This window comes from Haliotis rufescens, unplaced genomic scaffold (assembly GCF_023055435.1).
Source record: "Haliotis rufescens isolate VD_foot unplaced genomic scaffold, xgHalRufe1.0.p SCAF_9, whole genome shotgun sequence".
Lineage (NCBI taxonomy): Eukaryota > Metazoa > Mollusca > Gastropoda > Lepetellida > Haliotidae > Haliotis > Haliotis rufescens.
In genome coordinates, this window is record NW_025964383.1 from 9,979,311 (window position 1) to 9,999,556 (window position 20,246).

General features: G+C 39.4%; 3 protein-coding genes across 4 annotated transcripts in view; 2 read left to right on the forward strand and 1 right to left on the reverse strand.

The window, feature by feature from the left end:
* LOC124125930 overlaps nt 1-20,246 on the forward strand; it is a 61,083-nt gene that overhangs the window by 6,177 nt on the left and 34,660 nt on the right. The gene's annotated exons all lie outside the window — the stretch shown is intronic.
* LOC124125858 (NXPE family member 3-like) lies at nt 444-10,444 on the reverse strand. The gene is made up of 5 exons (XM_048390578.1): nt 9,838-10,444; nt 7,295-7,383; nt 4,520-5,221; nt 3,535-3,584; nt 444-2,662 (listed from the first exon to the last, which is right to left on the reverse strand). Exons 1-5 carry the CDS (start codon nt 9,928-9,930, stop codon nt 1,863-1,865), a joined length of 1,734 nt encoding a protein of 577 aa, XP_048246535.1. The 5' UTR covers nt 9,931-10,444; the 3' UTR covers nt 444-1,862.
* LOC124122761 lies at nt 15,592-17,714 on the forward strand. Of its 2 annotated transcripts, XM_046485893.2 has the most exons (4): nt 15,598-16,293; nt 16,494-16,545; nt 16,787-16,876; nt 17,168-17,714. In XM_046485893.2, the coding sequence occupies exons 1-4, from the start codon at nt 16,153-16,155 to the stop codon at nt 17,590-17,592; spliced, it is 708 nt and encodes a 235-aa protein (XP_046341849.2). In that variant the 5' UTR covers nt 15,598-16,152; the 3' UTR covers nt 17,593-17,714. The 2 variants fall into 2 exon arrangements, with proteins under 2 accessions (XP_048246543.1, XP_046341849.2); XM_048390586.1 differs by lacking the exon at nt 16,787-16,876 and having other exon boundaries at nt 15,592-16,293.

Below are 20,246 nucleotides of genomic sequence, written 5' to 3' on the forward strand. Positions count from 1 at the left end.
CATTATGGCCTAAAAGCTGTGATAAAAACACAAACTAAATCAGCAGTTCCTTTTCCGAGTACAGGTAAAATGCAAATATCTAGAAAGTATTTGTTAAACATATGCAATCAACTTTTCATTCAAGAGATATTCTTCAAATAAGCAGGAGATTAATATATTAGAAATATCTTTTGTATGTGAAAATGTTGAACAATATTGATGGTTATTTACATCATCGGGAATTATATCTTTAGCCCATGTTAATTGGAGCAATTGCTATGGTATTTGGAAAGAGAGTACATTATAAATATAATACAATTTTATTTCAGCTATTCTAATTAAATCCCCAAAAAGCAGAAGCTGGCAGCACTCCCAAGGTAGAAACTGAACGACAAAACTGAACAATTCTGTGTCTTTTACGTGAAACTGACATACACTCTTCAAAAACAGAAACGCATAGGAGATAATGAGAATGCTGATGGTGTTTGTTCATGAAACATTAAATACAAATACAGTCGTTAACTGGTGTAGTGCACAAATGCATCCGTTTTAAACGTCTGTAGCTTTATATTAGCATGTCATGGAAAGGAAAGTAATAGTTTTGACAATCATGTGCTGTGAGAGTGATTATAAAGGTCAAACGTCAATCATATTTTGACATACGTTTGTCGACGTTTCGAACCGGGAAAATGCCGAGACTGAATGCTGCATATCACAACATCGCCACATTACGCCTTGAAGCTGGGGAGTCCAAGTCGGCGGCTACACGTCATTTCAACGTACACCTATCTCGTTTATGGGATCCGAATGCACGCCTCAGTTTAACCCAAGGTCTTCTTACAAGTGATAGACCAAGAGGCACCACCCTGCATAATCCGTTACATCTGGTTCTTTCACCTATGTCATCCATCGAGTTGGTAGGACATGTGCCAGGCCTGAGGAGGGTATAAACGTATCGGACTAAACAATCAGGAATCGTCTGCGATTGGTGGGAATAAGGCCCTGAAGACCGGTATTTGTCCCTGTCATTCGGGAGACGTTTCAATCGACGACATCGTATGCGATGGAGCAGCCCCGTAAGGGCATGGAGTCTGAGAAACTGGCGGCGACTCTGGTTCAGTGAAGCATCACGATTTCTTCAACAACGCCGAAATGGAAGACGTCGAAATATACGTTTAGCACCGAACATCGTTCTACAGGTCGACAGATTCAGTGGCTGAATTGTGATGGTGTGTGCATCGCGCCATCATCGGCACCCTCACCCGAAGTGCCAAATTCATTTGCCATCCCAATGCCTTCCCCTGAAACATCTGATCTGAACCATGTGACGAAAACCTTTACTTCCCTCTACAGTTACCCTGCCCATCTAATCTCCAAAACCACCAACAAAATCCTCAAGAACTCCGAACCAAGAACATGGCCTACCCCATCGCCAATCATACCCCACCAAAGCCCTGTCGCTTTTACGCCTCATCAAGAACAAAGCCAATATAAATTCCCCCTTTCCTAGCGGCAAGACCATCTAGACACATCTACGGACTAATGGAAGAGGCACAAGCTGCGCAAGTCCCAATGCCAGAGGGTGTATATACAAGATTTTATGCATCTGTAGCCACCAATACACTTGAGAACCCTCAGACCCCTTAACCCCAGACTCAAAGAGCATCGGATGTCACTCAACAAGACCATACTGTCACGTGAAAGTTGATATACGCAACAAAATCTCAATCATTTTTTTTCAGTTTACTAACCTATGAAATGGAATATTCTATCTATTCATTATTTCTGCCCATGGTATAGTCGAAATTTAAGGATAGGATCAATCTAGAAATGATGTTTGTTCATTAAATACTCTCAACATCTAAAACCAAAATAAACTATATTCATTTCGCACAGAAATATCCAAGAAATGTGTGAATCATCGTACTCACAACATCTTCAGTGGGATGAACATCAGTATTTTCAACAGCAATAGTCATGTCCCAAATGTCGAGATAAACCAACTGATCATAGAGACCAACGAACTCCTGTTTGATGATGTTTTCATAAATAGGTCCCCATAGCCCATCTAGAGTATAGTTGGTTATGGGATGTATATAATTGTGGGGCCCTTTTATGGCTATTTTAATATCAGGTGATCTTTTCAATAATTTTTGTATTGAAATCCGTGTACGTTTCATTTGAGACCTAAACATGTGTACCGGAAATAGATTAAAATGAGCGTAAAGATTAATAAGGATAATGTCTCGTGAACCTGCAGGTGTCTCATCTAAATAGACGAACACGGGTCGACTCGCAGTCCTGTTTGCATTTTGAAATGACATTGGCAGACCATGAGGAATCCAAACAACAGTATAGTTATGTTGTTTCTCATAGGCCTCAGTGTAGTAGTAACGCTTCTGTGCTACTGGTATGGGCCCAATAAACCACGGTCCAGTTCTCATGGTAAGATTCAACCTTTTGTACAAGACTGTAAACCATTGTCTGACGGTCGAGTCACCATACATCCTGAGTGATCTGTTGGCCAGGCATTTGCTATAGTCATTCGTAGTTATGGTGTTAAAACATCCCCGTTGTCGCCATGTGGAGTTGTAGAAGAATCCAACAGGTGATGGTGTCGTCCAGGTGTCACGGAATTGCTTCCTTCCACATGGAGCTGAGGAAGACACTGTCGCAGCTTTCACTGAAATGTTGAATTATTGTTGTATACCTACATGTACTTAATCTCTACAGTTCGTCTTCTCTTTTCACAGAGAAAAACTCTTGAGAGCAGTGACCGATCAAATATCCAGTCTCTACCAAAACTGCCATCCCTTCTTTGAATCTTGATTTTCTTTTCTCTCAATTAAAATGCGAAGCTGATTATACTGTTTTGTTCCAATTCCCCCATTATTCAAATTCGAACCGATTTCTATTATAATCATAACCAAATTGCATATGATGATTAATATAAGTTCATTCACAATGATTAATATCAGCTAATAAACTGGCATTATGGTAGAGTATAATTCATATAAAAATATAGGTTATGCCAGAACTATAAATTAATTAGAGGAGCTATCATGTTCATCTTAAGTATAAATATCAGGAAAACAAAATAACATAAATTACTTTGGAATTTGCGTTTAGGTTTTGGTCAGTTGGGTTTGGGTCAATTCATGTAGGGGTTTGAGGTTGGACATATATTTGTTTTTTCTACCGACACTAACTTCAATTAAGAAGAAAGAATGTTTCAGCAAGAGGGCCACGAATCCCTAACATCTCACATAAATGTTTATTTGAATGTATTAGTTTCCATGTTTAACCATTTCAAACAATGTTGTGACTAAATTTCAGCTATGCCCTACAAGTTCTTTCCAGGGATCTTTTGCCATGATGTTGTTTGTTTTACGTTTGTTATACCATGTTGCTTTGTTGTGTGTGTGTGTGTGTGTGTTTGTGTGTGTTTGTGTGTGTTTGTGTGTGTGTGTGTGTGTGTGTGCGTGCGTGCGTGCGTGCGTGCGTGCGTGCGTGCGGGCGGGCGGGTGTGTACGAAACCATCGTTAAAATACATACCAGAGGAAATACGTATTGGGACCCAGTCCACCAATTTCTCAAAAGAACACCTGAAATGATAAAGCACTTTATATCAAGAATGAATTTGTCTACAAACATTACCTGCGGATGGCACAGGAATTAAGTAATATCCAACGGATCGAACGGCGCCGTTCAACTAACCGACTTAGTGAGTAAGTGAATGAGTGAGTGTGAATTTTCTCCGAAATGTTCCAGCAATATCACAGCAGGGGATATCATCAATTAGTTCTACACAGTATTTCCATTCCCACTTTCGAATGTTTAGCCTGTGGTCTATCACACTGTTCCACAGCGTCATCTTTGCCCCAGCTCCTGCATATCATGTTTTGTTTCTTTATAGTTTAACGCCGCACTCAGCAATATCCCAGCTATATGACGGCGGTCTGAAAAATAATCGAGTTTGTACCAGACAACCAAGTGACTGACATCCATATAATATTAACATTGACCTTTACTGAGAGGATCAATACATGATCTTCACAATACATTGTCTTTACAATATATGGTCTTCACAATGATCAAAATGACAAAAGTCACAAACGTTGCATAGTGTTTTGGGAATCAAAATGTGTTGTAAAAAAAGTTAATTCATAATCCAATCCTTACACGGATTAGGGCCACGGATTTGTTGTGAAGAGTTATGATTGTGGTTCGCCCTGATTATGTTTCAAGGGCTAGCTCATAACACCAAGCCCGAGTTGCAGGCGTTTACGTTGGCGATAAACGTCAAGGATCCTCGAAAGCCGATAGTGCTAACAAATCAAGAAACATAATCAATGAGAGTATTGGATTCGTAACGACGATAATAATCATCTCTGGGCAGCTGATGAACGCAAATCTGTACAACCAAATGCAGTGCTCTAGACCACTGCGACACCCATGTCGCCTCATAACAAGAAGAAAACCTGAAAACGACTTGTTGACCATGACAACTACATAACATAGCGTGAAGAGTACTACTTACGACCTATACCAGCGTGTATCAGCCTCTGTTGGTATTGGCACAAAATGAACTGTGTTAACTCTAGTCCAATGCTGGCACTCAAATCCACGTTGTTTAGGTTTGGTACAATAGAACGGAACACCCCAATTTTCGGCAGTCAAATTGCAGATTGGTTTATTGTCAAGAAACCGTTTATGCATGTACCCCACAGTTGTCTCTGTTAAGTTATGTACATCAAACAGGCAACTTATATGCTTTCCGATATATCCGCTTCTAAATTTGTTGTATATAAAAGCCATCCTTTCTCTCGATGACAATATAGCTGCATAGATTACAGCTTGTCCGGTCCACATGGTGCGCAGAACGCCAGTATACGTCCCGTTGCCATGGTCAATAACACTTCCGGCGGAAGAAGCTTGTTTCACTGTGTCTTTCATCCAAACAACCAACATATCTCCTCCTCGGGTTTTAGGTCTTTCCTTGCGATCCATTAACACTATCTTCACATTGATGGTTTCATTAAGTCTGTAGATTTGTTGTTTGTCAATGAGGAATAACTTCGAGAACTTTCCCGATGCATGACGATTTGAATCTTTCAAGTTTGGATCATTTATAATTTCCGTGTCTGCCTTCACAGATTTCAAGGGGAGTTGATGTTCAACTTGAGGTGTTTGCCTCTTGTCTTCTGTTCTTGAACGAGCATGGTCTGGTACGCTCTGAAACCTACAAACATATATAGTTTTTACTTATTTCTTTCGATTTTTTACTTTTCTATATTGAATATTGCTTCAATTATGATGTTAGTATCAATACATCATTGACGTAAGGTATATCAAATATACATTTAAGTTGATTACAGGTGAGAGATGGTATCAAGTGTATGTGTGTTGGTTTGTGCTTGTGTGTCAGTGTACTTTTGGGTTTAACGCCACTTAAAATACAGTTTCAGTTACATGTCGGAGTGACAGCTTGATGTCGGAGGAAAGCCCGAAGGGTTGCTGGTCGTAGACGTGCAATACTTTGGTGAAGCCCATGAACATTGTTATGGTGACCAAGAAACAGAATAATGGCGAGTCGAGTTTCGAACCCACGATCACAGGTCTCTTGCGTGTTCAATGAACGCAACTCTGCAAGGTGTTGGCACAGGGGGAATATACAAACCTACGTAATATGTTTTTTTACTATAATAGTTTGTACAGAAATGACGCTATTGTGTCTCTGGCTGTGATTAACTTTTTTAGACCGCAATGGTACTGCCGGTGCACTTGAACGGGTCTACAAGTGGAGATTTCTGTAAAGAATACCAACATCCAGCTATTCCTGTGCTTTGAGACCACTAAGCAGAAGAGAAAATCGTGCTACGTGACTTGGTTGCTGGCATGTCATCGTATCCCAATTGCTTAGATCGACGCTCCTGATGTCAGTCACTGGATTCTCTGTCTCACAATAACGTTAACAACAACACTAATAACACAACACTACACTTGTAAAAACCGGTTTGTTGTTATTAATTTGCATAAGGTTATAGATATCTCTTCTCACAGAAACAAATATAATACAAAATATTGTCGACAGATATTTAAGGGTCCATTGCCTAACAATTCACAATTTGTTTTGTTAAACGTTTGAAACCAAATGATAAAATGTTTTTAAAACGTCATATATATCCTATCCAATCATAAAATTGGAGTGTATGAGTGAGTGAACTGGCTTCAATGCGTCAGCTTAAAGTGTGAGGAAAGCCCGAAGGGATGCAGCTCTCAGACGTTTACCACTTAGGTGCAACCCACGAGTACAATTATGCTGATGACAAACCTAGCAACATTATCGAGGCGAACAAGGATTCGAACCCACACTCATAGGTTTCTGGTGTCTCCAAAGCGACGCAACTCTGCACAGCAAATTGCCGAGCCTTAGACAACTGGGCCGTCTGGGCCCCCTTATACTTAGAACATTTAATTGTAGAAGAAATGATGTCATGATGCTCACAGGAAATCATAAGTGTTCCATAACTTTGAAATTACCCATTGAAATGCCGATAAAAAGGATTTATCATCCAAAACTGGCTCCTACAGGAGATATTGCTTGGATGAGATCAAGCGATATCTACACTGTAGATATCGCTGCAATGAAATTGCATCACAATGCTTTGCAGACCATTGTGACGTCATTGGTTACCATGACGTCACAATCAAATGACATCACTAATGGCTCTGCTACTGAAGCTGTTAGCAGTACTTTTTACACTTAAGACACTGCTTATTGCTGTCTACAAACTGAAAAAAGTGGAAGAATTATTTTGGATGATAAATAAAATCTCAACCCTTTTGAAATCAAATATATCAACACTTGTTGATAAAAGTGGTAAAACTCCGAGGCTTCCACTTTTATCAACTTGTGTTGATATATTTGATATCAAAAGACACTCGGGTGAGATTCTCAATGCATTTCAATACTTCTTAACTATTCTTCAAAAACGTATACACACAGGATCTCATGAAAACACTGTCATTTTAACACACACTCCTCCTACCATCATTTCGTTCTTGGAGTGGTTCAGTGGAGAGGTACATATTGTACTTTATTTCATTAGCTGTACATGTCGTATCCATAATGAAGGTGCTTAAACCTGATGCCGTCATTACAAAGTGAATCCATTGCGATAACGTCTCCTCAATTGATTGGTAAGCTGGCGCCCTTTGCTGAACAACTGACCAGTGATTCGTTAACTACTAGTATTTAATTAAGTTGGAACTGTATCGATCGGACACCGGGTGTCACAGGCCAAGTACTTACTTCTCAAGGCCGCCCCATGATACAAACGACAACCATGCGACCAGAATGACAACCGCCAGAACTATTACTTTTGGAAATGTGAAACGCATCTGGAAAAAAGTGAAAACGTAAGGCTTAGGTCATTTCAATAACTTTTCTCATTGTTGAAATACAAGGTCTCTTTATCTTGATATTGAGGCATTTGTATTGTAACCTTATATCTTTGTCACGAATCGTTTAAGTTATTCATCTATGACAACTATTGATTTTGTATATTATAAGGATGTTTGAAGAAACAGCATCAGCAAGAGCTCAACAACAAAATATCGGGTATATCAGTGACACAGTTAGTACATGGGTTTTGCTGATATCTGGTATAAGCGGGAAATGCATATCATAGACACTTGTCTACAGAAAACTATAGATCAGGTTGTCTTATGAATTAACACGTCCTATTATTTTAAGTTGTGGAAAAAAATACATTTAAAAAACAGTCCCTCTGTTACTCCGAGTCGACATCATAAACAAATGTCAAGGGTATGTACTGAGGACATAAACAATGTTAATTTCATTTCAAAACTATGAAATAAGTTTTAAGATAAGGAACAGTTGAAAGTCTGATAGTCAATATATGCCCACAAGAAGGTCCATGGGAACAATTTTCATATGAAAAAATGACTTGCTTTTGCATGTGTTTTTGACGGATGACACCAGTGGGCCAAAATACCGTGTATGTTCACCATTTCGCGAACACCTGGTATCATCACTATTTGATAACGATACATAAGCACATGACTAATGATATATAGTCTGCTATTAGCAGATATATCTTTTGAATATGGAAAGTGTTTTGCTGCTTTTATTTTTACTTCTGTTTTCAGAAAAATATGAATAGCTTTTCTTTTCCTATTACGTTCCGAAGAAAACAGCATATTGAAATTTGCCAAAACCATCAACCGAGGCAGATGACAGAGAGGTCCTAGACAAATGGATTTCCAGATAACCATGTTGCGTGTTGGGATTCAACTCATTATTGACAATGGAGATTCTAGTACCAAGTACGGAATTTTAGTATACATATTGGTTTACCTTGACTATTAACAAGACATGTAGGAACGAATCGAATGACCTACACTGTGAGTAATATAAGTGTCACGGAGCTGTGTTCAAGAGATCAGGGTGTCATTATATAAGAATAAAGTGATGATAAAAAAAAGTTCGCAATGTAATCATCAGCTAATTGTAACTAAAGTGGGGCAATGTAAATAATCAAGACCGCATTTGACACTGACAACGATCACTGATTACTAAACCAGGACAAATATACAACCTGATGAACTAAGCAACTGTATAAAAGATATGACTTAAGACATTTAAATCCACACTCTCACAAGACAACCGACAAGACACATAGACAGTCAATTAAGTCGGCGGCTGGGACCTATTATCATCTGCAAGCTAATTAACGCAAAACTCTAATGAAAGAATGAATATCATCAGCTTGACTAGATAATGAGCACTTAAGCGATAAGCTCAAGTCGCTTAACTGAGCAAGGAAACTGGTACTTGATCAAAAGAGTAACTTGACTCACAATTATAAAATGTACTTGGCCTAAACATGGCAATCCCGAGAAAATTGTTATTCATGGGTTACAAAAAGGGGGTTAAAATGTAACGCTGATTAGGTCAGTAACACCAGAGTCAGCCAATACCAGAATCAAAATGACTCTGTAAATAATTCAAAGCGAAACACATTTCGAACTGACTACACAGGAACAAGGCGACCCGTAAACAGTCTAGCGAATTCTGGGGCGGTCGGGTAGCCTAGTGGTTAAAGCGTTCGCTCGTCACGCCGAAGACCCGGGTTCGATTCCCGACATGGGTACAATGTGTGAAGCCCATTTCTGGTGTCCCCCGCCGTGATATTGCTGGAATATTGCTTAAAGCGGCGTAAAACCATACTCACTCACTCACTCTAGCGAATTCTGGCGAAGATCCATCATAAGCGCGGACGTCGGAGAAAAAAATCTCCCCTTGTCAGCTTGGAGAACGATAAACGGCTGCGGGTAACAGACTGTGTTTCTTAAAATAATGAAACCCCGTGTAGCAAACTAACTACAAAAACATTATGGGAGATGTCGATACCAAAATATAGGACTGAACATAAAAAAGGACAATAATACATAAAAAATATCTAGTACTAGATAACCCCGCCACTGCGAGGATATCACGGTCAATGAACACTTTCAATCCATGAATAAGCTGCATACATATATGAGATAACATATATCAAATTACATTCTGATAAAAGTTTGCGATTCAACTGCATGGGAATAAAATTTATGAACATCAAATTCTCTAACGCTAAAGAACATAAACACACCGACCTATGCCTGACAGATACGGGAGTGGGAAGCGCTGCATTATATATACGTCACTAGACCGTGACCAGCTTGGTTTTACCACCCGGTGACACTAGGTACGCTCCATACTTAGAATTATCAATTATGAAAAATAGGTGGTGCAATATCTATTGCAATAAGCGAATGAATGACTGAACTTACTGTAGTAATCGTTGAGAAGCGTCTTATCGCTGTCGACATCCTCGAGTGGAGTAGAGGTATGTCCGTGCATCTGAAAAGACTACACAACAACATGCTAAAAGAAGACTGTCGGGGCTGCGCGCTTGGTCAGTTCTATTCATCTGTGAGAAAGGCTTAGTGGACATTTAAGTCGCTTGGCTATGCAGTATACAGCCCGCTGCAGTGTTGCTATAAGTGACCAGCTGAGTCACGCATTGTGTGAACATGTATAACCTTGAACTAATTGTGTGGCGTTATGATGGCGTGCATTTATTTTTATATACAAAGAACTAGAGATTGCTCTTCTCCAGGTGTTATGTAACATATATAGTTTTGCCCTGTACTGTTATAGTTATAGTACGAGGACGCAACTGGGAAACGATTACATGCAGATAGGAAATATTTGAAATGTTGTACCGATTTGACGAAAGTGTGACTGTCTGGTGTACTGGTTTGAAACAAGCGGGTGGAAAGTGTGACTGTCTGGTGTACTATTTGAAACAAGGGTCTGTGAAGTGTGAATGTCTGGTGTACTGGTTTGAAACAAGGGGCTGTAAAGTGTGAATGTCTGGTGTACTGGTTTGAAACAAGGGGCTGTAAAGTGTGAATGTCTGGTGTACTGGTTTGAAACAAGGGGCTGTAAAGTGTAATTGTCTGGTGTACTGGTTTGAAACAAGGGACTGTAAAGTGTGAATGCTTGTTGATAGGCCAAGCTGGCCATAGCTACAACAATGAGTTGCTACTGTCACCTAACAAGGAAAGACTCAGCGAGATTTATTGCCGCTTTCATTTCTAAGTGAGGATTTGGATTTGTAGAAGGATTTATTCATATTTAAGGTTAGTTGGTTATTTATTTTATGATGTTGTATATATGGATGTTTTCTAGTTATTGTGATTAGAAATAATATATATTGTAGAATGCATTCTTAATTTGATTTATTAGAAACATAATGCATCTTGTATATATTAATAGTGCTTGATGAACTTACAGTTCAGTGTACTGTAAAGTGTGACTGTCTGGTGTACTGGTTTGAAGCAAGGGGGTGTAAAGTGTGACTGTCTGGTGTACTGGTTTGTAACAAGGGCTGTAAAGTGTGACTGTCTGGTGTACTGGTTTGAAACAAGGGCTGTGAAGTGTGACTGTCTGGTGTACTGGTTTGAAACAAGGGGCTGTAAAGTGTGACTGCCTGGTGTACTGGTTTGAAACAAGGGGTTGTAAAGTGTGAATGTCTGGTGTACTGGTTTGAAACAAGGGGCTGTAAAGTGTGACTGTCTGGTGTACTGGTTTGAAACAAGGGGCTGTAAAGTGTGACTGTGTGGTGTACTGGTTTGAAACAAGAGGTTGTAAAGTGTGAATGTCTGGTGTACTGGTTTGAAACAAGGGGCTGTAAAGTGTGAATGTCTGGTGTACTGGTTTGAAACAAGAGGTTGTAAAGTGTGACTGTCTGGTGTACTGGTTTGAAACAAGGGGCTGTAAAGTGTGACTGTGTGGTGTACTGGTTTGAAACAAGAGGTTATAAAGTGTGAATGTCTGGTGTGCTGGTTTGAAACAAGGGGGGGGGGGGGGGGGGGGTAAAGTGTGACTGTGTGGTGTACTGGTTTGAAACAAGAGGTTGTAAAGTGTGACTGTCTGGTGTACTGGTTTGAAACAAGGGGCTGTAAAGTGTGACTGTGTGGTGTACTGGTTTGAAACAAGAGGTTATAAAGTGTGAATGTCTGGTGTGCTGGTTTGAAACAAGGGGGGGGGGGGGGGGGGGGGGGGTAACGTGTGACTGTCTGGTGTACTGGTTTGAAACAAGGGGTTGTAAAGTATGACTGTCTGGTGTACTGGTTTGGAACAAGGGGCTGTAAAGTGAATCTGTCTGGTGTAAAGGTTTGACATGAAGTGGTGTAAAGTTGTAAATGTTTGATACACTGATTTGACACAAAGGTTTGCCGGTTTAACATGCTGTTGTGTAATGTGTGAAGGACATCACACATACAGCTGATCACCTACAAGTAGGGATCTCTCTGAAACATTGTTAGATGTAAGTATGGAATCGCCCTAAATAGGGCCAGCTCAGCGTCCTGTGTGTGGTTATAACGTATGGTTACCACACCCACACCTAATGAGGATCACTCGAAGGGGTCCATTTTATATCTTTAAAAACATATCTCTCAGGTTCAATTGTAGTCTTTAACATCTGTCATAGGAAAAGTGACTCATTTCCAACTCCCTATCCAATCCATGCCACATCAGATCCTAAAATATTCATCAACGATTTAGCATGTGTGGGCCATGTCTCCCTTTCTTTATTACCAAGCTGGTATTAACATTTGGGATACCTGGTGATGGCCATATGTAACAACTTTAACCAGGACTTTACTACATTGCACATGTGGTCAGCGAAGGCTGGCAACTACTAAATTCTCCACTGACAGCTTCATAGAGCTGGTGGTTACACCTGAGAATATTCTGTAAAACTGTGTACACTTTAATTTACACTGACCTCCTCCCATGTCGCACATCGGATTAATAACTAAATATGGGTACAGCCATGCTATCAAACAGACAACAGAAGCAGGTTAGGCTCAATTCAGCTGTTATTCCAAAACTGAATAAGATATTCAATGTCTTTTCTCATGGTTTGCATGTTTTTTTGACAGCTTTGGGGCAAACATTTCAACCAGGTTCTTGTGAGCAGATACTGTTTCCAAACTGTTACCACAAAACCACCAGTTTTTTCAGTTTGCATGATCTCATCAATCCTGCAGACTGAAACAACCTTAGATTTGGAAATTGAACCTTCATGCCATAATGTTTTGCCTCGGCTTGAACTTGATCTTGGAGTCTCACCACAGAGTCATATATATATTTACAATATAATCAGCAAATACGGGGGGGTTATGTTGCCCAAACAAATATGTTATAAAAACCTAGCATTAAGATATTGATTGTAGGTCACAATGACTATCATCCCTGTGTAACACTGGTCTCTTGTATTGGCTTTGAAACACAGAGGTCAGTCAAAGATTATATTTAATGTTAATAAAAACAAACGATACTTGAACTTGATTATATAGAGGTAAAACCGTTTTCGAAGAGCCCATTCCCTTTCCATAAGCGGACCGCCTCCGGGGTCTAATGATAGAGCGTCCGCCTGGAGGGCGGAAGGTCCAGGGTTCGATCCCCAGCCGCGTCATACCAAAAGACGTTTACAGATGGTACTTGTTGTTACCCTGTCTGGCGCTCGGCATTAAGGGGCTCAAAACAAGGACTGATCGGCTCGGAGTCTGTATCTGAGTGGGGTATTCATGTTAAACTGTGGCATGGTGTCTCAGTGTGCTAGCACTATAAATCGGCATCAGTTCGGACTAGTACAAGCAGCCACTCACCTACACACACACACACACACGTGCATGCACGTCGCTATATAAGTGCAATAATCTTGGACGCGACTTTAAAACCCCATTTCACCTCACCTCACTTCACCTCCAACACTGACCCTTCACCGCAAACACCACAGCTCTAGTCATATATCATCTCTCCAGCATTTATCATACCTCCTAAAGCCTACTTTACAAATACTGACCTCGACATCATGAACGGACGAGTTATAATAGTTTGATTAAGAAACCGTATGTAGCAGGGAGGGAGTTAATGCACACCACGTGAACAACACTGTTGGCCATTCAACATCACACATAACCGCAGATCTGTTCGACTCTGAACAAAACCCATCACAAGAACACGTCAGTGGAGGTGAATAAGGCGACCGTCAGAGACAGACACAGAAAAGATTTAACCTCATTTTTGGATATTACAATATGATATAATCACGCGGTCATGTTGACCCACAAAATGGAGTAGAATGTCCTACTTCTCTAATCGGATACACAGGAAGGCTTTGTAAGCTTTGCAGTCACCTCAGCCCTAGCGGCCCTAAATTCACGCGTTGTTATTGTGCGATCCTCTCACCTGCAGGTTATGCGAGAGCGAGGCAAACTTGCCCCCGTACAGCGCAGTGTATATTGTGCAGTGTGTATCTAGCGTGTAGGACGGGCTTTGAGACGAGAGGTTTCTCAACATGCGATAGACATAGTCTTATGCTCTAGCATAACTGCCTGTACTTAAAGCTACTACTAATGCAAGTTTCCTCATATTTTAACACAACTAATAAAGAAAGCTACCTATACTGATATCAATCCCTGAATTAGTAAATGAATTAACGTATCATCTTGGTTGATACTTTTTGATGAATCCATTTAATAGTGTGAATGAGTGATGTTTAACGCTGCTTTAGTATTAGAGAAACACCACGTTGAGTCAACTTGACGGGGAAGAAAACATAAAATGAGGCACATCCTAGACACTCCCACTTTGGGGAAAGTTTCGAAAGTGTAGTATGGTGCTGAAATAGGTTTGCGTAATATGAAGAACCTGAGATCATAGGCTTCTGTCACGCCTGTGGCATACAACTCTGCCCAGCAACAGATATAAGCGAGTTGGCGACCAGTTGCCACATCAATAATTTGCTAATGGAATATGAAGAACCATGGTTGGTGCTTAACGGTCCAAATTTAAATTAGAAGGAGAACAAATAGACTATCATAATCCGAATAGTAGCAGTCAGAGATCGCAGTAAATGAGAGATAGACAGAAACAAATGCATCTTCTTTTTTACGAACTTTCAAGGATTTGAAACCTTACAGACTTGTGGAATGTATTGATGCGACTCTTGAATAGATTATAGGATTATAATCGTCATTCGTTTCACAGTCGTGACGCATGTTCACTAAATGAGTAAATATCTCCGGGTCACAATCTGTTAGATGTTCCTAGGTATAGTTAAAGCGCACCCTGATATCCACGGGGAAGTCCTGGCTGACATTTGACACGACCGTATTATAATGACTGAATGTATGTCTCAGTTACATAAACAACGATAACAGAGATGCAGATTTGCATGGAACACGTCTGAGGGACGTCCTACACGTCTGGTACGTCCGAGGGATACAACTCTTCCAGCGAAACACAACGCTGCCTTGTACAAGGCGATCAGTGTCCCATTACAAATGAATTATCATTCAGAAGCGTTTCTAGTAAGCCGATTGCATAGAATGGTATGGCTATTATGCGTGTGTCTGTGTGTGTGTGTGTGTGTGTGTGTGTGTGCTTATAGTACTAGCCCACTGAGATACCATGCCACAGTTTAACATGGATACCCCACTCAGAGACATTAAACTGACTCCGAGCCGACTAATCCTTGTTTTAACCCCTTGATGCAGGCACGGCCGTATTATAATGACTGAATGTATGTTTCAGTAACGTAAACAACGATAACAGAGATGCATCAGTTGATAAGATAACAATCATCATTCGTTTTAGAATCGTGATTCATGTTCATTTAAAGATACATACTGCCGGATCACAATATAACATGACACAATCGAGACAGCTGGATATGAAGGGGAAGTCCCTCTCCGATATCACCAAGTGTTTGCTAGTTTTGACTGTCCGGGCAACAACACTTCTCGGCAGTGAGCAGTGAGCAGTGAGCAGTGAGCAGTATATTTAAGGTTTTTCTTTCTTAATATTGACAACATGAGTTGATTAAGAGTGTCTTATCGATTGGGTTTAAATTTGTTAACAGATCATCATATATTTATTTTTTTCTTTCTGTTTATTACGTACACATTAATAACACTACGAGCGCATATATATATATATATATATATATATATATATATATATATATATATATATACAGTAATAGAGAGAGGTTGTGTGTAATGTGAGGTTTACGTGAGGTTTGTAATGTGAGTTTGGTCACATGACCGCGAAACTGACGTTCATAAGCTTATGACCGACACATTTTGACGTTCATACGTTATTTTTACGAGACTATATTCATGACATGACGTAAACTCTGACGGAATACTACGGAGTGCACTTCTCACTGACAATTACATTAAAATCTATAAGAATAGAATTTCCGTCGTGCCATTATTGTGTGAATGTCTTTATATGTATGTGCTACTGTACACCAGTGAATCTCACCTATGAAGTATATGTGCGCGCGCGTGTGTATATGATTAAACGTTACCACACGTCATATATTAAACAATTGTTATCATTTCACGCTCAGACTTGTCCACATGCCTGTATTAAACAGGTCAAAGAGAATACAAGCTTGAACTGTCTACTAGGTCCGCCATTCCTCAACATTTCCGACAAATCAGGAGTTGATTTGGTTTCTAATTGGTTTGTTGTTTGTTTCAGACAAGAGCATGTGACGTTAAAGTTTAGCACTCATCATGAACAAACGTATGAAAGTTGGATTTGCTTTCATATTTATTTTGAACATAGCTGTAGTAATTGCAGTTATTGGTGTCGTGGTGTCACTACAAACCGAAAAGCAATCACAAGGTCAGCTTACAAAGGAACAAATCGACAATGTAAGTACAAACTTAAGGATGTACGTTTCACTCATAATATTTCATAGATATATTACTAATATTCAAATTGTACTATTGGAGAGGAGGAAAATGATAAATAGAAGGAATGAATAAACAGTAACGTACATGTGTCTGGACTGTTGGTCTATTGTTATTTATTCTGCACATCACACTGTTATCCATTCTGTCATGTGTTGCAGATATACATGGAACACGTGACAACCATTGCTATGCCCAGTCTTACACGGACAAGTGAGTTGAATACACCAAAATGAAAAACGAGAAACACGTTCGCGCCATTCACCAGAATGTTCTGTTGCAATGATAATTGTTTTCATTGTGGACAAAAGGTTTCACGATACAGATCGTCGCCTTTGCCTTCAGAGATGGCTGTACAGGTTGTACATGTGGGAATGATATTAATGTGATTAGATAACATATTTCAATGACACGCTCCCTGTTTGTGTGAAACTCTCTCTACAATTTGTTACAGATGCAGAAAAACCGACCATATCAGCAGAATTGCTCAATTTATTAAAGCCTATAGCCTACTTCCCGGGACTAGACTTTAGTCACACTGATGGTAAACTAACTTCATATTATGAATTAAAAATGAATATCATAAAAACGGTGTAAATAGAGTGTAAATAGAGTATATATATGTATGTTATATACAGTGTACAGCAAATAAGAAGAAATTCAGTCAGATCAGGTATCACGTTAAGATTGACACTGTCACATATATAACTTTTCTTTATAATTACTTTCTTAACCAAATTACCCCATGGCCAGAACGTTCCACAACCATTGGATAGTCAGGTTTGTACAAATCTATTATTCATATTTGCTGCACGTCTTGATATTGATTCTTCAGATGAAACCCTTACAGACACACCATTAAGAAATTGGGTACCTTTTGTCGGACCAGAGAGACAACTTTTGTACAACGGAATGAAGTGTGAGAATGGCAGTATCATAGTGCCCGCCACTGGAGTGTATGCCGTATATAGCCACATCAAGTTTTACACAGAAAGAAATAATCATGACGATGCTGAGTCTGATTTTCATCATAATATAACACGGTACAGTGCACTGAAGCAAGAGGCAGAAACAGTATTGAGGAATGTCATCAGCGAGAACAAAAACAGCATCATTGATGGGGCAAGTCTGGAGTACTCCAGTGATGTTCATGGATTGGTGCAGCTGGACGCTGGTGATCAGCTGACGGTGAAAGTATCAGGGTTGAATCCACTGAGACATGACAGGGACTGGCATTTTTTTGGAGTATACATGACGTGATGGTTCCCTACTGGCAATTTTACAGTTGTCGAGGTTAAGGAGGTTTAATGAACACGTGCATGTGATGTATACATTATAAATGGATTCTGGGAATACACGAAAATGGCACATTGATAACAATTTGAAACCATCAAGCTTTGTGTCGCAATTAATACCCTGTAACAAAGACAAATGTGAATAATTGTGTGTGAGTAGTTTGTAAAAAGGCAAGAACAATTAAACTTTGGAATCTCATAATGCATTCCGAGGCAAATTATACCTTTAATGTCTGTCTACCAGCAAATGTCCTACATATAATTGAGTTCGGCGTGTGTGCATACACGTTTGTATGTCAAACTGGCTATAAGCCGACTCTTTATTCATACTTCGTCGTTAGATGTCCCTCCTTGCTTCGTGTCAAGCACATTAAATTGTATGTCATTTATATATCTTCTACAATATAATTCATGTATTATTAGACAGAATATTTCAAATAAATTATTATTTGTGTGTATAATTTAGCTTTTAAATATGTGAGCATTTGAAACGAATGTGAAACTTCGGTTTATGAGATTCAACAAGTTTGACCATCAGTATGTTATGTAATGTATTTCACAGTTTCTCTACTGTCATCTTAATCAATTAAACATACTTGGTTGATAAAACCTATTACCCCTTCATAGTTATTAAGATGTGTTGCACATATCGTTAAATAATTTCCAGTGAACTTTAAGCAACAATTTGAATGTGTAATGCTATTCATACATGTATGTGTGTAAGAAGTAGATTATATCTAATTCATATGCATTTAGCATGATTGCAAAATAATTTTATCGCCCAAACTCGCAAGATAGTTCATAAGACATAGTTAGGAGATTGTGATTTTAAACGTGTCTTGTCTTTGGTATGGACATTGTCTTGGATTAACAGCCGTTTCAATTGTTGACGATAATCTTAAACTTTCTTCAAATAAAACATATCTTCTGTAACAAGGACCGATGTGTTTTTTTATATCTGTTCAACCCTGATCTAATGTATGACACGGTCGGGTCAGCAACGTTTGATATCTGTTTATAACGTACCCGCTACATGGTCAAAAATGATACTTTTGATATTGCCGTTTAGGTATTAAGTATTCGTATGTTGCAGTATTTCAATATATCGCATAATTTAGCGTGACACACTGCCACAAACATAGCATTTCGGTGTTTGTATGCCAGTCGTTAAGGTCGGATGATAATGAGTAGAGCATACAAGTTTATAGCTGACGTCAACGCGCTATAGAGTACACTATCCTGACATAACTATAGACAACTTTAGATACACATCTTATCTTGCAAGTATGGAGTAATTATTGAGGACCTACAGAATAACCTAAAATGTTCTCCCATCGTCATTCAGTGCCATTTCACAAACAAAATGAAAACAGATTTCATTTACATTGTTTGATAGTTGTATCGAATGTATGTAAAACTTCATAGTTATTAATTTGTACCTGGATTCTGGATGTCAACTAAAGAAACGGAGACACGGTAAAGCAGTGTGTTTCAGATAGAAAGTATTTGTGTTAACGCTGGGCCAGACTTTAGACTAAAAAAGCAAATGTGTACTAATTTATAACAAGGCGGGACTCCGTGTTTGCGTGGTGATAAGGTGACTGTTGTCGCAGTGTGTTTTCATAAAATAACCTTCACATACCCTTGAGTAAACTGATCTTCTCCATTATATTATAAAATTTAATGAAGTTTTTTCTCAATGCATGAATTTAATTCACAGGTGTATGCATATGGAAGATGTTACCAGTCCAGTGCATGACCAGAAATATTTTTTTCCGCTTACTTGTGTTGCAGGCGAAGGTAAAAGAGCTCATCAATACAGGTTTTCAACACTGTTATGCTTTCCGTATATTTCTTTACAAAGGATATCGATTTCACATGACTGTTTATAAATGCGCATGCATAGAGTACTCCCTCTGAATACCGAGTACATTCTATAGATAGCATATAATTTTGTGAAATTTCAAATACGCTTCAGTTACTTTCATTGTTTAATTTTTTGAACCGGTGAATTAATGAAACTTATTAAGTCGATATACCAGTATGTACATATTATTATGTTTATCAAGAAGGTCACTGACTAACGTTCCATTTTTAAGAAATATAGGGGCGGTCGGGTAGCCTAGTGGTTAAAGCGTTCGCTCGTCACGCCGAACACCCGGGTTCGAATCCCGACATAGGTACAACGTGTGAAGCCCATTTCTGGTGTTCCCCGCCGTGATATTGCTGGAATATTGCTAAAAGCGGCGTAAAGCCATACTCACTCACTCCAGAAAAATGAACCTTATTAAGAGGGAACTAAATGTGTAGTAAAAACGTGACTTCGATATTACATTTCAGTAGACACATCTGAGGAAACTGCGATTAGAAACTGGATTCGACTGTTCCACCTACGTCATCGCAGTGCCACAGCTAAGGACACTGCAGGACGCATCCCTGGTTTGAGCGGGATATCGGACCAGACAGTCAGGAAGGAAGGCTGGAATCTGACCCAGAAGACCAGTTATCGTCCCTGTTTTGCAACAGATCGATCGACAGCGACGCTTGCGACCTTACAACCTTGGAAAGTGAGAAACTGGAGACGAGTGTGGTTTAGCGATGAATCACTATTTCTTCTTC